This window comes from Schistocerca piceifrons, chromosome 5, assembly GCF_021461385.2.
Source record: "Schistocerca piceifrons isolate TAMUIC-IGC-003096 chromosome 5, iqSchPice1.1, whole genome shotgun sequence".
Taxonomy (NCBI): domain Eukaryota; kingdom Metazoa; phylum Arthropoda; class Insecta; order Orthoptera; family Acrididae; genus Schistocerca; species Schistocerca piceifrons.
The window spans coordinates 177,859,721-177,877,555 of NC_060142.1; the positions used below are offsets into that span (position 1 = coordinate 177,859,721).

Sequence of the window (17,835 nt, forward strand, 5' to 3'; positions counted from 1 at the left end):
GTCTAGCAGACGTCCCCATCTGTTGACTCAGGGATCGAGACGTGGCTGCACGATCCGTTACAGCAATGCAGATAAGATGCCTGTCATCTCGACTGCTAGTGATACGAGGCTGTTGGGTTCCGTATTAACCTCCTGAACCCACCGATTCCATATTCTGCTAACAGTCATTGGATCTCGACCAACGCGAGCAGAAATGTCGCGATACGATAAACCGCAATCGCGATAGGCTACAATCCGACCTTTATCAAAGTCGGAAACGTGATGGTACGCATTTCTCCTCCTTACACAAGGCATCACAACAACGTTTCACCAGGTAACGCCGTTCAACTGCTGTTTGTGTATGAGAAATCGGTTGGAAACTTTCCTCATGTCAGCACGTTGTAGGTGTCGCCACCGGCACCAACCTTATGTGAATGCTCTGAAAAGCTAGTAATTTGCCTATCACAGCATCTTCTTCCTGACGGTTAAATCTCGCTTCTGTAGCATGTCATCTTCGTGGTGTAGCAATTTTAATGGCCAGTAGTGTATAAAAACACACTTGATAAAGACTAAATCCACTTGTATATAAAGTAGCTTGAAGTTGTATCTCATACGCATTTAATCTAATTTATAATCCTGAATCACTCTGAACGTCAAAGTAAGCTGATGAAACAAAAAAAATTAAATGTGAGTAAACTGAATGTAGACGATTGAAGTTTATACAATATGTGAAACTGTATACAGTAACGAGAAAGTTGTAAGAGGTCCATGACTAAGGAATTTATTGCTGGTGTAATCGAGCAGATGTAGCTTCGATGGATTGCTCACGCGCTGCCTGCGATAAGTATGCTACAATAGAATCGCAGACCAGAGAGCTGTGTCGGCAGCAGTTAAAGTAGGAGTAGTAGCTCGCAGACGGGCGGTTGGGTCAGGTCGCTCTTAGAGAGCAGCTGTCGAGTTGTATAGCTCACAGAAAGCACTTGTGTCCTGTATGGAAATACCAAGGCTGGACGTGGAGAACGATGGCGGTGCCTGAGCGATGTAGTATAAGGTAAAAGCAAAAATTATAATTATTTATTGCCGCGCGTATAAGTAATTTGCAACAACTTATTTTGTACTATAGTTATATCCAAGTCACATGTAAATATTTTTCAATAATAATCTTTCTTATAAAGATAACTTTCGACAGTCATTCATCTGAATTTAAAGTTTTTACTAATTTCTCCTATCCATAGTCATGCCACTTATCGTAAATAAAATCAGTTGTTTATCATACATAACTAAAACTAGTGGCCAGCATTGCACTGGCCTATGCCAAAAAAATTTCTTGTAGGAGCAGATATATACGCGTTATACAGCGACTTCGCGGAGGTAAGAATTTTCGGTTCATTCAGAAAGACTTTTCAGGCCCATGACGCAGCATTGCTGACGTCTAGATTTCCCTGATACATTCACAGTCAGTTAATTATTGAAAGAATATATATGGGTCACATTTTCATTGAAGGATATGTTATGTTACCTTATGTTAACTGGGGACATAGAAACGACGGAGAGGCTCCACCCCCGCCTCAGTCGCAGTGGTCCGCAACCCCACGACGACTACCGCAGTCCACTTCATTTTTCGGCCGCCCCACACGGTGTAAGCGTACGTGGAGAACTTGTTTGCGAAGCAAACGCCGACATAGTGCAGCTGAAGCGGACTAAGGTGAACCAGCCCTCATTCGCCGAGGCAGATAGAAAACCGCCTAGAAACCATTCACAGGGTGGCCGGCTCACCGGACCTAGACACAAATCCACCGGGCGGATTGGTGCCGGGGACCAGGCGCTCCTTCCCGCCCGGAAAGCCGTGCGTTAGACCGCAAGGCCAACCCGGCGTGCTTCATTGGAGGTTAGTCAGAGTTTTATTGCGAGCTTGCGGGAGTTGAACTGTTGGGAGGTTACAAAGTGTACGGCTTGAAGTACTACACATATATCAAATATGAAAATACGTGTCAAAAAATGGTTCAAATGTCTCTGAACACTATGGGACTCAACTTCTGAGTTCATTAGTCCCCTAGAACTTAAAACTAGTTAAACCTAACTAACCTAAGGACATCACACAGATCCGTTCCCGAGGCAGGATTCGAACCTGCAGCGCCTAGAACCGCACGGCCACTTCGGCTGGCAAATACGTGTCAAAATGAAATATATACAACACATAATTGTCAAATAAAAAGAGAATGTGCCGTAAGTAGAAGAAACCCAAGCTTTCAAGTGATCATGTTCGTGTTATTTTCATACCAATGGCTATGTTCGAAGTAACGAAAATAAAAAGCATGTTTTAGAGAAAAATCATATATTTGTGATGACCCAGACGGAAAAAATTTTAATAAACTTCTCTTGGAGTTTAAAAATAAAGAGTTATCTCAATCATGTTAATCGGTGGACGACAGTACCATGCGGGTTATGATGTCTTCACTGTGGGAAAACTGATTGAATGAAGCGGCGACCTTGCGTATCCAGCGAAGTCATTTTTACAGGTGCGCATTGAGTAGGTATCTACCAACTCTAATACAAGACACATATACCAACTGCACAATTAACGAACAACGTTACTCGCTTTACAGATGCCTGTAATTTACCCAAAACCATTGTAAGCTGAAGTGTGTCCAGTTGCTTCCTCGGAATGCAACAGCGAAAAGCTGCGTATACCTTTTCCCACTTGAGAGGTATTGCAGTAATATGACGTCGCTGCTTATGTCGAATCACATTTTAGCACCTACTCCCAGAAAGCACTGAGCAAAAATACTTTCCAAGTTAAAGATAATAATTCTTTATTTGATGCTAGTAATGCTTGACACAACTCGTAAAGGCATATTTGATACATGACAGAAGTTTGAGTACCTCTGAGTGTACATGACGACTGATTATTTTGCAACGTGTTTATTAATGTATATAGAATGAGAGAACTTGATCAGACGCCAGCTATTACAGTAATATAATGTTGACGAATTACGTTTTAACACAGCAATTCGCCTGCCACCTACTCCCAGAAAATAATGAGTGAAAATAAAATATATTCCAATTAAGAGATAATATTCTTTATTTGATGATAATAACGTACGACATACACGATCACGCTAAACTTGGCAGGAGACTGGAATTTAAGAAGCTCTGAGTTTGTATCAAAACTAATTAGGCAGCAACTCGTTTTACATTGATGCAGATAGAATGAGAGAACATGATCAGACTCCTGTGGTACCCCTGATCCAGGACCGGAGGTTGCCGACGTTAGCGTAGACGGCGCCATCGGACTCGCACTGTTGCCTTCCCCACGAGACGATGCCGACCTGAGTGCTGCCACTGACGAGCGGACCGCCGGAGTCGCCGTAGCAGGTGCTCTTGCCGGCCTCGCCGGCGCAGATCATGCGGTCGGTGACGCCAAACCTGGCCACGCAGCTGGCGCGGTCGATGACGGTGATGTCAACCTTCATCATCCTGACCGGCGCCGACCCCGTGGAGGCTGTGGCGCCCCAGCCAGTGATGGTGACTGCGAGCCCGCCTGGTGGGTCGTAGCCTTCGGCAGGGAGACCCACGTTCTGTATGAATCCACCGACGGGGAAAGGAGTGGCTGCCTGCAGCCTAACAAGCAGTTCCTTAATTTCTGATTATGTGCGTAGGGGACATCGGGACACACAATGAGCCAGTTAGCAAATCAATATAGACATACAAGGAACTGTTAATTAAAGTTTTAAGACACATTAGATGCAAATATGACTGATTATAGAAACTGCAAATAGTCGCATATTCCGATCGATTATTTATTTCGTCGTATCTAGTTCAGTGTTGTGACCATCGTCAGATGGGATTGAGGTTACCTTTTACAAATTTCATATTTTTAGAGCTCCGTTTTGCAACAGGTAAAAATCGAACCGCTACAGAATCACTTTTTTGTATTTCTCTCTTTTCGACTTTAATATTCTTTTTCTCACGAACGCGTAAAGTTGTAAAGTTCTAATTTGGATTGGACACTGATGTCTGTGGCCCATTGACGTTGTAAAAAATCAATCTTCAAATCAATGCAATCGAAAAATACGCCATTTACGGCACATATTTTAACACTCGCTAACTCACTCATAGAAATCATTGGAGTACTTCCCGTTGGACTAGAATCACGAAATTTGGCAAAAAATAAGAATTCACAGTACAAACGAAGAGAAATATCTGAAAACTGTAAATTTTGTAACTATACCGCTCGGAAAAACATTTCTGCTAAATTCTAGTCCGACTGTCGTTCTGTTAGTCCCTCTGTTACTTCCTCTTTCTCTCACGGAGGGAGGGTGTATCAAGTCGAGTTTTATGTCATGTCTAAGGCCTGAGGTCTCTTGGCACAGCTTTTAAGTCGATGTACTCATAAGCTACGTCCGTCATTGTCACATTGTTTGATTCACTCATCACAACCTATAGGTAATTTCCGATGCCAAATCATGAGATTTGGCAAGAAACAAGGTTTCACAGTACAACTAAAGGAAAAATCCTAAAACTGCAAATTTGTAGTTATAATACGGGGAAAAAGGTGTTTGTCTTTTCTTATTTGTCTCCGTCTGTTCGTCATTCCGTTAACGCCGCTCTTTATCAGGAAACGGTAGGCGGATCAAGCTGTAACTTATGCCACATACTTAGGTCTACTGTCTCTTGGTGAGATAACAGAATTAAGTTTCCAAGTGAGGACAATCAAAAGTTCGAGTCATTTACGTCACATACCTTAACACTCGCAAAATCTCTCATCCAAACTATAGGGTACTTACCGTTGGCGTAGAATCATGAAATTTGGCGAGAAGCAAGATTTCAAAGTACAAGTACAGGAAAAAATCGGAGAAGTGCTAATATTTTAATAATGGCACACGAAAAATTATTCTTTTGTCATTTGTTATTCAACATCAGATTTTAAATTAAAGCATTCATTAGTTCTGCACTCCTTACTTCCAACTGAACTGCCGTCCGCTGTGACCGAGAGGTTCTAGGCACATCAGTCCGGAACCGTGCCGCTGCTACAGTCGCCGGTTCGAATCCCGCCTCTTTCATGGATGTGTGTGATGTCCTTAGGTTAGTTAGGTTCAAATAGTTCTAAGTTCTAGGGGACTGATGACCTCAGAAGTTAAGTCCCCTAGTGCCCAGAGCCATTTGAACCAAGTAGTAAGTGTACAACCTTTCACGTATCGTAGACATTTTCGCACCAAGTAACACACAAAAATATCTTTTACTGTTGGCACAAGATGTAAGTTTCCCGTTTTACAACAGTAAGTAGCATTTTTTTTTTCCTTTAGACAATAGTACTACAGCGTCACTGTCAACAGCTGATCCTCGTCCTCTGATTTCTCTTTTTAATATTATGCTGACGGCTTGACTGGCATACTGTACTGGTGCTTTCCGTATGGCCGAAAAAAATAGGTTCCTTTTTACAAAGAAAATCGTTGAGTTTTTCGTACTTTCTCATGAAAATCGAACATAATTTTTCGTTCATGAAGAAAAATAGAAGTTTTTAAAGGACAAAAAGTTAAAATATTGAGGAAGATTTGCTTTACTTGAGGAACAAACCATTACACTTTAACCCAATGAGGAAGAACAAGGAACGCTGTGATTTTTTTTTTTTTTTTTTTTTTTTACAATCTTCACTGAATACACAGACAAAGCCGGGCACTGAAGCCGACAAGGTTAGAAGAAGAAGACGAAGGATTAAGAAGACGATAAAACTATTGTTACTGGCGATGCTGTAGCTCTGGCGTCAATAACAAAGAAATACTAATTTCTGTCCCAACAATATGGGAAGTAAAAATAATGTGCTGATAACAAAAGGATTATCGTAGCGTTGGGGCGAAATAAACGATAGCTGAGCTGGTTATATATGAATAAAGTAACCAGCGTTGTAGTCTTCCAATTTATGAATTTTATTAGTGGGAAAGCTTTATCGTCGTTGATATCTTTTGTCAATGCTGCTACCAGCTCACACGTTTCACTAAGAGATGATGGGAGCGCGCACGGCCGTCTACAGAAATGTACCTAGAGTGGGCAAGGATATACAATTGCCATTTTTTATGTCCTACAGTCTCAGAAATTATTATTGTTTACTAACAAAAAAACAGAAAAAATTTAATTGATTAATACTTCTCAAAGTGTAGGAACAGGAAGAAACTTTAAAAATGCTTATTAAAGTTATAGCGCCATTAAAACTGATTATAAAACTGCTTACCTCATCATGTTAATCTATTTTTGACATTATTTGCATACCTACCACTTTTTAAAGTTGACAGGCGAAACTAAGGATATAATAAAACGTGTTTTCAGAGTCATATTTTTTGTTGTTATTAGGTTAATTTATAGCCTGGGTCAGCACTGAACGAGATTAATGTAGGGTAACCTCACAAATCAATCACGAATCACCCAGTACAATTGAATCTTGATAGTCATGGATTGAAACAAGGAGAGCCATGCCCCCCTACCTATCCCCTCCACACAGTATTACACGTTATTGCAAAGCCATGCCAATTGGACAGCTGAATTAGCAATTCTAAGGCTGCATTTCGAGCCCTGTTGCACTCAATTCAGTTTGAAGACCCATTTCTTCATTTATTGAAGTGTAGATCTTTTCGACATCGATATTTCTCACTTTCTTCCTCGCCACTAGCCCAAAAAACTGGTATTTTCTCACTTTGGCCCATAGATGAAGTACAGTATGATTGCATTCTTTAGAACCTGCTACACTCGCTGCGCAGTTATAAAACTGAATTTGGTATGAGAAAGCTGTTTCAGGGCTGTTTCGTCCCCCGACAAATTGAGACTACTGTTTAGATTAAGCTGTGCAGCAGGAGGGCAGAGTCTCCTTGTGGATAATGTGGATGGAATTTGGGCAGATATACTTAGCCCAGTTTATTTGAGGCTGGGAACAGGTGGAGGAAATGGTGAAGCGCCATGTTGGAATGGTTCTTTCGTAGGGCTCGATTGTGACTTCATGATGGAGAGACATAGGATAATCATGGGTCTATATTTTCACAATATTTTGTAGATCTCCACGTCTCTCTTTAACGCAGGGCACTGTCGAAATCCGACCGCGCCAAAGAAGAGGCATAATTTCCCGCGAACAGCTTCTGTGATTCCAGAAAGGGTAACTGCCCCTTCATGTGTACGCACCTACCCTTCGTTGCGAAAGCCTGTAACTGTGTTGCATGATCACTTCAATTGTTCCCTTTATTCTCTCGTAACGGTTACTGGAATAATCAATTAGGGTCATAAATTAACTAAAATGTAATTAACTGGGGATAAAATTATGCTGAGGCGATGTAAGTCATGTATCGTGTTGGATATCCTTTTGCCCGACATAGTGCAACAACTCGTTGGAAGTCCTTTGCAGAAATATTGAACCATGCTGCCTATACAGCCGTGCATAACTGCGGAGGTGTTGGTGATGCAAGATGTTTTGCCCGAACTGACCTCTCGATTATGTCCCATAAATGCTCGATGTTATTCATGTTGGGCGTTGGGTGGCCAAATGATTCGCTCGAACCTTACAGATTGTTCTGCAAACCAATCGAGGAAAACTGTGGCCTGGTTCATCGTCATACATAAAAATTCCACCGTTGAATGGCTGCGAACTGTCCCTAAGTGGTCGAACATAACCATTTACCTAACTCCAGTTGGACAAGAGGACGCAATCCATTCCATGCAAATAGAGCCCATACTATTATAGACTCACCACCAACTTGTACAATGCCTTTAGACAGCTTGGCCCCATGGCTATGAGGAGTGTGCGTCACACTCGAACCATATTAGATCTTACCAACTCAGATCGTAACTCATCTGACCAAGCCACGGTTCTCTAGTCGTCTAGCGTCCATCCGATATAGTCAAGAGTGCAGGAGAGGCACTGCAGATGATGTCGTGCTTTTAGCAAAGGCACTTGCTTTAGTCGTCTGCTGCCATAACCCATTAACGCCAAATTTCGTGCCCTGCCTAACGCATACGTTTGCGATATGCGCCACATAAATTTGTATGGTTAGTCCACGCAGGATTTTTTGTTGTCTGATAGCGTTCATAACTCTACGCAAACAACGCTGCTCTGCTCTCGGTCGTTAAGTAAAGGCCGTCTTCTACTGCGTTATCCGTGGTGAGAGGTAATGTCTAAAATGTGGTACACTCGACCTACTCTTGACACTGTGAATTTCAGAATATTTAATTCCATAAAGATTTCCGTAGTTGAATGTCCGACACGTCTAGCTGCAACCACCACTCCGGATTCAAGGTCTGTTAATTGCCGTCTTCAGTCCATATTACCGTCCGAAAACTTTTCATATGGATCACCTGTCATTGACAGCTTTGCCAGTGCACTGCCTTTTGTTTACATTGTGTACACGACACTACCGCCGTCTGCAGAAGTGCATGTCGTTATCCTATGGCTTTTGTCACCAGAGAGTATGTTATCGTTTGGTGAAACATGACACGAACGCAATGAAATGTTTCCAGCACGCCAAAAATCATGTACTATATACTACATTATGGAATGGATAAGTACTTTACATAAAATTTACACTTAATTCGATAATCAAGATCTAAAGAGTATGAGATCAACATTTTTTTCAGTGTATTATATGAGTGAGTGACAATACCTGATTAAATTACTGATAATCTTGGTGTAGTGCCGCTTGGCGACCCTCTCTAGTTGTCACGAGGATCTTTGGCACCATTCAGTGGTGCCACCTATAACCGATTGCACCGAAGAGTGCCTGGAACGTCCTGGGTGGGCTACAGGTTGTGAACCTAGGAAACTGCCGGCGGTGGTTAAATTGTGGAGCTAGGGGAAGTGCGTCGTGCTGTTAGTGATCTGAGTCTTGGCCCCGTTGTCTGCAGCACTTTCATGGGTTGCATTTATACCGGAATCCGGATTATCACCCAGAAATTCATGAATCGTAATTATCTTAGATACTTTCGAGTATTATACGAGCGCAGTGGAACTCCCAGGAAGGGAAAAAGCTATTATGAAGTGATACACGGAATTCCAAGAAATATGAAATTCAAGAGGGACGTTTCATCCATTAGGTTAAGTAACTAGTTTGATCTAGGCTGTATTCGAGAGCGCACCCACTGTGAGACAGGGCACACATGCTGACTGCAAAACTCAAAGGCAGGGACTCTTACTGACAATTAGCTTGTCTCTGGGGCTTGAGTTAGTGAACTTGCTAACCACTGTGCGTATTGGGCGTTAATGTTGTATGGCCCAAATAAACGAGGTAGTATCTTGACATATGTTTTACTCTGGTGCTTGCAGTATCCTCTAAAACAGTGGTAGCCAGACTGTGTGACGAAAAAATGTCCTATTATGTTATCCACACCAGATTTCCTTTAGGATTTTAGAAAGTGATGGTAACCGGACGCTATTCACGTTGTTGTTTAGAATGCATGTTCCTCGCGACATACCATCTGACTTTCGGAAGAATTTCATCCAAACAATTCCGAAGACTGAAAAAACTGACAAGTACGAGACTTATTCCACAGTCAGTGTAACAGATCACGCATTCAAGTTGCTAACAAGATCAAAACACAGAAGAATGGAAAAGAAAATTGACGATATACCAGGTGACGATTAGTTTATATTTGCTCAACGTGTACATCGAAAAAGCAATGACGGAAAGAAGAGAAAGGTTCAGTAGTGGAATGAAAATTCAAGTTGAAAGGATATCAGTCATACGATTCGATGATGACATTGCTATCCAGAGTGATGGTAAAAAAGAATTACATGATCTGCTGAATGGAATGAACAGTGTAGTGAGTACGAAATATGGAATGAGAGTAACTCGAAGATAGACGAAAGTAATGAGAAGTAGCAGATATTATAACAGCAAGAAACTTAATATCGAAATTGATGGTCACGAAACAGATAAACTTAAGGAATTCTGCTACCTAAGCAGTAAAATAACCAATCACAAAGAGAGCAAAGGAGATACCAAAAACAGACTAGCACTGGCAAAAATGGCATTCCTGGCCAAGAGAAGCCTACTAGTATGAAACATAGGCCTTAATTTAAGGAAGTAATTACTGAGAATGAACGTCCGGTGTACAGCATTGTATGGTAGTGAAACATGGACTGTGGGAAAACCGGAACAGAAAAGAATCGAATCATTTACGACGTGGTGCTACAGACGAGTGCTGAAAATTAGGTCGACTACCAAGGTACGGAATGAGGAGGTTCTCCGTAGAATGTGGGAGAACAGGAAATGCGGAAAAAACTGATAATGAGAAGGGACAGGATTATAGGACGTATGGTAAGACATGAGGGAATTACTTCCATGGTACTAGAGGGAGCTGTAAAGGGAAAAAACTGTAGAGGAATAAGGAGATTTAAATGCACCCAGCAAATAATTGAGGACGTGCTGCTCTGAGAGGAAGAGGTTGACACAGGAGAGAGGAATTCGTGGCGGGCCGCATAAAACCAGTCTGAAGACTAATGACCCAAAAAAAGTAATCGGACAGAGTGAAACTTTAAGTCATGTTATTGGTAAGTTATTTTATTGGTAAGCTTGTTAAATGTTGACCCTTTATCCGAGAGAGTGTTCTTTTGCGCCTTTGTTAATGTATTCTGAAGAGTTAACTTAGGGTTGTTCCTAGATAATAATATCCTTATCTGAGGCGGGAGTGGGAGGAAATTGACACTCATGGGTCCAATTTAGTTCGATAAGAACTATAGACTTCTGCCTTGGCGAACGCTAATAGCGTTTGTTTTTCAGTTAACGGGAGTCAATTTCTGATGTAATGTTAAACTGAGTGGCGGTGTGGAATGCAAGTATTCAAATATTGTATTCGAAATATGCACCCTACGACCGCCCCTCAGGTCAAAGTATAAGTCACAGCCAAATAAAAACATAACGCTAACGACAATGGGACCACGTATAGTTCAAATGGCTCTGAGCACTATGGGACTTAACATCTGAGGTCATCCGTCCCCTAGAACTTAGAACTACTTAAACCTAACTAACCTAAAGACATTACACACATCCATGCCCGAGGCAGGATTCGAACCTGCGACCGTAGCAGTCGCACGGTTCCGTAGTGAAGCGTCTAGAACCGCTCGGCCACCACGGCCGGCCGGACCACGTAACAGTTCCATTCAAAAGAAATCACAATACGCATTGATACACTGGGAGACGGCACCATCAGGTCCTGCTCCGTAGAAAGCGGTTAGCCGCTGATGGAGCAAGACCCACTTTTGCCCTTCCTCGGCTGTCTGAAATTGAGGTGCACCCCTGACTGTCTTCAGCTCACCAAAGATGTTGAAATCACTTGGTGAAAGATCCGAGCTGTACGGAGGAAGTTGCAGCGTTTCCTAACTGAACCTCTGAAACGAAGATTGTGGTGTTTGGGGGAGATCCAATTGCGCGGTCGTCAGCAACCGTAGAGAGTCCCATTTTTTACACAGTCTAATTTTTAAGCAGTCCAATCTAGCCACTATCACCAATAATGGTGATGATTAAATTATGAGGACAACACAAACACCCAGTCCCCCTGGAGAAAAAATTCCGAGCCCGGCCGGGAGTCGAGCCCGGGACCCTGGAAAACATATGCAGCAACGGTAGCGACTGTATCACGTGGTGCAGACATCGCTGAAGCGAATCCTTGCCGAATTTTCAGTGTGGAGGTAGGCATTATGGTACAACAGGATGACTACATCTGAAGACCTCAACCGATTGACAGTGTGGGGGCAAGCGTTATCGAACGAAAGGATAAGTGCGTGCGACAGTAACCCTGGGTGTTGTGACCTTATGGTTCACAGCAGCTTCTGCAAAGGGTCTTCGTTGTGGTGCGCATTGACTGGGGTCCCACGTTCGAGGGAATCGACGAGCAGAGTCGCTGCAGTCAGAGAAGAAGGTCGTCATTATCTTACCGGAACCTGTGTCAACAATTTTAGATATCCGTGGCGTGGGAATGTGGTATGTTTTAATTTTTAGCTTCGCCGTCTGCCCTCTGGCTATCGGAATGCTGTGACAAAGTTGCGCAATAACACCCGCTCCCACACTTCCAATACGTAGAAGGCTACACTTCACCGCTTTGGTCGAGAAACACTACGACATCCTCCGTACAGACAGTATGTGTTAATGGCGACCTGAAGAAATACATGTGTGGACATCGCTTTCAGTTTGACGAGGAAGTGAAAGAGTGTAGCCGTGAATCCGTCAGCAGCTGCCCAGATTCGACGAGACAGGAATTGATCATCTCTCGTCTCCCAGTGAAATAAATGTCTTAACGCGTATGATGATTACTTCTGAATGGAACCATTGCATGTTCCTGATAAGACAGGTGTTCGGTTTTCGTTTGACTGCCCCTCATAGCAACCAGTATTAGTCGTTGTGTCATCTACTTATACAAATAGCCTTGCTCTATTACATGCCATAAGAACTTCGTTTCTTAGCATTTTTTATTAACCAACAGTATGGGTTCACTTGACAAAAGTTACCATGTTGCTCTGTAATGACCAGTACCTCTCCCCACTACATTCTGTGGAACAGAGCCGGTACAGTAACTGAATCGGGCAGTGCTAGGAAGTAGATCACACTCACCTGCAGTACCGAGATGTCGTAGTCAATCGTGTTGGGGTCGTAGTTGCCGTGCAGTACGCCGTACGACACGGCGGTCATGACGCCGCCGCTCTCGCGGGTCGTGGTGCCGGCCCTCAGGCTGTACGTTCCGATGTTGGCACCGTAGAGGCAGTGGCCGGCAGTCAGCACCCAGTAGCTGCTGATGGCGGAGCCCCCGCAGGAGTGGTGGCCGTTGATCTGCATGGAGACCATCCACGGGTAGCTAGTTATGTCAGTGCCGGTGCCGCCGATTATCCGGCCGTCCCCTCTGGCCCTGACCCTGACCGGCCGGGGAGCGGCCAGGCCACAAGACACCAGACACAGGACCGCGACGAGGAGGCGCAACATCATCGCAGCTACTGTGGTCCAGCTTTGCAACATCTTTATATTAGCAGCTACACTCAATTTGTTATCTTTCTTCTTACACACTAGATAAACTACCGGTATTTTCCACTTTCTTGTATCTGTCATCAACCACTTCAGATTGCTGACCTGTCTGAAGATGTAAAGGATAACAGAATAATCAGGTGGCAGGGTTGAAATTAGTGTATATGTAACTAGTCGATGCCCACTGCACATCATTTTGATCCTAAAAAACTTCATGTATCATAACCCCACAAATCTGTGTCCTCATTTCTTGTCACTGAAAGCTCTTGAAATAATATGAAGGACAGGATGGAATATTTCGATTTAAAATTTCGTGTACATATATGAAACAAGGTAAAGAGCGCTAGCTCATCTAGAATCGACTACGGTATAGATTAATATAGTAAGTGGAATACTTTCACTGTCGTTTACGTGAAATAGTTAGGGAAATGATGAAAATATAAATTACGATGATCTTACAGTTTTTCACACATACTCACTCTCCTGTCTGCGCAAGTACCCAATGTTTACTTAACACAGAAGTAAAAAGAAACCGAAAAGAATCAATATAACTGACCGCCAAGATCTGAAAACAGTAAAGAAGGGCGTCACTTTAATGGAAAATAGCTGCTATCAACCAAATGATATGCAAAATGGCTTCTCAGTGAACTCATAATCACTAAGCCATATTTACAATGTCGCTTTGAGGGTGGTACACTACCTCATCAAAGATACCTGGGAGCCTGTTAATCGATAGTAATATGGTGTGAGTCCACACTTTGCCTTCATCACGTCGTGTTATGAACATTCCCAATGTCTGAATGTCTGTTCAGGAATAGCCGTCCATTTTTCCTCAAGAGCCGAAGCTGCTATCTGCTACGAATTAAACGTTCTAACACACATCGAAGGGAGATTCATGGCGTTCAGGTAGTGACTCTGGGCCAACCAATCTATTTGAAGGATGTTGTAGCACACGAACAGTTGCTCAAAGATGTTGCTGTATGACTGGGTACATTATTATCCTAATACACTCATCGCCGGCCGCAGTGGCCGAGCGGTTCTAGGCGCTACAGTTTGGAACCGTGAGGCCGCTACGGTCGCAGGTTCAAAATCCTGCCTCGGGCATGGATATGTGTGATGTCCTTAGGTTGGTTGGGTTTAAGTGGTTCTAAGTTCTAGGGGACTGATGACCTCAGAAGTTAAGTCTCATAGTGCTCACAGCCATTTGAACAATTTTTGAACCCAATCCATGCAACTATCGACAGAGATTTTGATTCTACAGGGTGAAAAGTATTTAAACCGACAAACTCTGGGAGGACGTAGGGGACATCAAAACAAATATTTTTCCCTAATCTCATTTTTTCCTGTTAGGATTATTTAAACCGGTAGAGGAAGATTTCTCTGGCGGAAAATTAATCAAACCAACAAATACTTATCCACTTTTTATGACCAAGAGACAACACATTAACGCAACCCAATTTCAATTAAAGTATATTTTCAAAAATGTCTCCATTGACACGTAAACAAAGGGTACAACGTCGGATCATGTTCTGTCTGACACGGGGTGTATCCTGAATTGTTCCTGCTGCTGCTACTAGCCGGACAACCAGATCCTCTTCTGATGCAACAGGAGTTGCGTTGATAGGGTTGTGCATTCCTCCCCACACAAAAAAGTCAAGAGGGGACATATCTGCTACGGTCGCAAGTTCGAATCCTGCCTTGGGCATGGATGTGTGTGATGTCCTTAGGTTAGTTAGGTTTAAGTAGTTCTAGGTTCTAGGGGACTGATGACCGCAGATGTTAACTCCCATAGTGCTCAGAGCCATTTGAACCATCTTTTTGGGACATATCTGGGGATCGAGCAGGCCGTGGTACAGGACCACCTCCGCCAATCCACGTTTCTGGGACCCGTCGGTCCACGAATCGACGCACACGACCACTGAAATGTGCCGGCGCCTCGTCATGTTGGAACCACATGCATTGTCTTGTAGGGAGTGGGACGCCTTCGAGCAATTCTGGCAATGCTCCGGCGAGAAAATTGTAATAGTGCCTGCCATTTAATGGCCTACGTAGCAGATACGGCCCAATTAAACAGTCCCCAACAACACCGACCCACACATTAACGAAGAGCCGCACTTGACGAGTGCTAATAAATGTGGCATGTGGTTATCCTCACGCCAAACATGCGAATTGTGCATGTTGATGACTCAATCACGCCCGAATGTTGCTTCATCGGTAAACAACACAGATGATGGAAATGCAGGATGCATTTCACACTGTTCCACGTACCACAGCGAGAACTGTGCTCTGAGTGGATAATCAACTGCTTCCAGGTTGTGGACACGCTGTAACCAAATGGACGTAACAATTGCTCTCGAAGGACTGTTCTTACATTCGTCTGATTGGTCCCCACGTTACGTGAGATTGCACGAGTGCTGATTGAAGGATCCCGCTCCACATGCAGCAAGACAGCTTCCTAAAATAGCAGTTTTCTTACCGTGCGACGGCGTCGCTGTCCAGGTAATTTGCTAAATGACCCAGTCTCATGCAGACGTTGGTACACAGCAGCAAAGGTCGTACGATGCGGGATACGCCGATTAGGATATGTTGTTGATAAACCCGCTGTGCAGCTCGTCCGTTTTGGTACGCTGCGTAGTACGCAGCGCACTCACTCCAGGTGTATCGCTCCATCTCAGTAAACAGCGACAATGCAGTAGTACACTGGTGGACAGCAGTTGCCTACAACTGATGAGCGTAATACGCCCTCTAACAACTGAAGATCGTAATACGGCCTCTAACAACTGAAGAGCGTAATACGGCCTCCACCGGTTTAAATAATCCTCCCAGGCAAAAATGACATTAGGGAAAAATATTTGTTTTGATGTCCCCTACACCCTTCCAGAGTTTGTCGGTTTAAATACTTTTCACCCTGTATAAACCAAGTGTGCTAACGTAATTTCGTTTGTTTCTTTCTCTCGGCATCATTCTCGCAGAGCTATTCGTTATTATATGACTATCTCATTCAAACAGTCATCTCCGTAGATGTAGGATCGTCTTAGTTAAACAGCATGGAAAAAAGTCCCACAGAATAAAATCGATTGTATGACCCCGATGAATGTATTGTGAATAACGTTACTTTGCAAAGCTGACAGTCACCGTGTTCTACAAGATAGACGTTTAATTGCAAATAGTTGCTACAATACTGATGGCAGTGACGGGCTGCCGTTACTTCAGCAGGGTCCTAGTATGAACACGTGATCAGATGTTTGCGAGTGATTAGGAGCTGCAATGTTAGGCACGTTGAGGAGCCCCTTAGGAAGACAGTGTTCAGGTCTGAGAAGAAAGATCACATGCACTCGATATGTTTGGCGGGGAGTCTCATCCAAGATGTGGAGGCGGCCTTGCCTGAGGCTATCGAGCGTGGAGGGTATAGTCGTCTGTAATATGTGGCTCATGTCGCGCGCCAAAGACGCTTGTCGCGTGGCAGTTCAAAAATGGTTCAAATGGCTCTGAGCACTATGGGACTTAACATCTGTGGTCATCAGTCCCCTAGAACTTAGAACTACTTAAACCGAACTAACCTAAGGACATCACACACATCCATGCCCGAGGCAGGATTCGAACCTGCGACCGTAGCAGTCGCGCGGTTCTGCACTGAGCGCCTAGAACCGCTAGACTACCGCGGCCGGCTCGTGGCAGTTCATACAGGCGGCTGTCGCAAATAGTGAATACTGCTGGCCTCACACGTGGGGTGCAAATAGAGCTCGCAATTTGCACCATCGTTCCCAGGGTTGACCGGGTTCTTTTGTTTTGGAGCCAAGCGGAGGGTCTCAACCAAAGGTTTCGCAGATATCTGGACCAGCATTATCGGGTGGGGATTTGTAGGATTCCTCTTGATAGGTTAGGTGTGCTCTACACACAGGAAGTAGCTACTTGGCTAGCAGAATACTTGTGAAGAGTACATGGGACTTCTTTTAGGCTTAGCTGCAGTTTGAGGTACTCTTATGAACACTTGCCAGTCGATACGCATATAGGGACACCAGACCGCGTACAGAGTAAACACAGGTCGACTTTAAAAATTTTATCATTAAATTGTCGAAGCATTCGAAACAAAGATCCAGAATTTCTGCCTTCCTGGAAAGTTCCCAAGCTCAAATTACTCTTACGACCTGAAACTGGCTAAAGCCCGAAGTAAAAAGCTCTGAGATATTTAGCGAGGCTTGGAATGTTCACCGGAAAGACAGTTTATACGCCGCAGAAGGGACAGTTTGCATTGCAGTCGACAAAATCATTCTACTGAGTCTGAAACTGAGTGTAATAGTGAAGTTATCTGGTCGCTAGTAACAGGAATCTGTGAAATATACTTGTTTAATCTTTTTACCAACCACCCCACTCCATTGCGACAGTTCTAGAGTAATTCAAAGAAAGTACATGGTCAGTTGTGCATAAATCCCCCTGTCTTGCAACCTAACGAGCATCGACTGAGACGTGAATGGATTCATTGCAGGGGTACAGACAGACAGTCTTATAAAGTACAGCCTTATAAAGTGCTTTGACCTCATCGAAGCGTCACTATAGACACAGAGATTAGCGACCAGGATGTCATCATTGTGAGTAGAAATTAGTGCGTCTGTGAAAAGATCCAAGCACGAAGCATACAACAGCTATCACCGTCACATCTTGGCTACAGGTATGGTGGAGATCCCGACAAAATTCTCTAAGCAATTCTGTGGGTTCCATCCAGTCACTCGTTGACAAGCCTGGTTTCTCAGTATAAGATAGCAAAAGCAACGCTGAGTTTTTAAATTCCACGTTTAAGAAATCGTCCACGTAGGAGATTCGTACAAACGTACTGTTTTTGGACAGTCTCATTGAGTCCCGTATGGATGAT

The 17,835-nt window shown here is 43.6% G+C and overlaps 1 protein-coding gene across 1 annotated transcript in view; it reads right to left on the reverse strand.

Moving 5' to 3' along the window:
- The window catches only part of LOC124798862 (trypsin alpha-4-like), a 75,985-nt gene extending 63,056 nt beyond the window's left edge, over window positions 1–12,929 (reverse strand). Inside the window, exons 1-2 of the mRNA XM_047262395.1 lie at window positions 12,561–12,929; window positions 3,221–3,593 (exon numbers count right to left, since the gene is read on the reverse strand). Of these exons, the coding sequence (XP_047118351.1) occupies window positions 3,221–3,593; window positions 12,561–12,929 (742 nt within the window). The remainder of the gene's footprint in view (window positions 1–3,220; window positions 3,594–12,560) is intronic.
- Window positions 12,930–17,835: the final 4,906 nt, after the last annotated feature.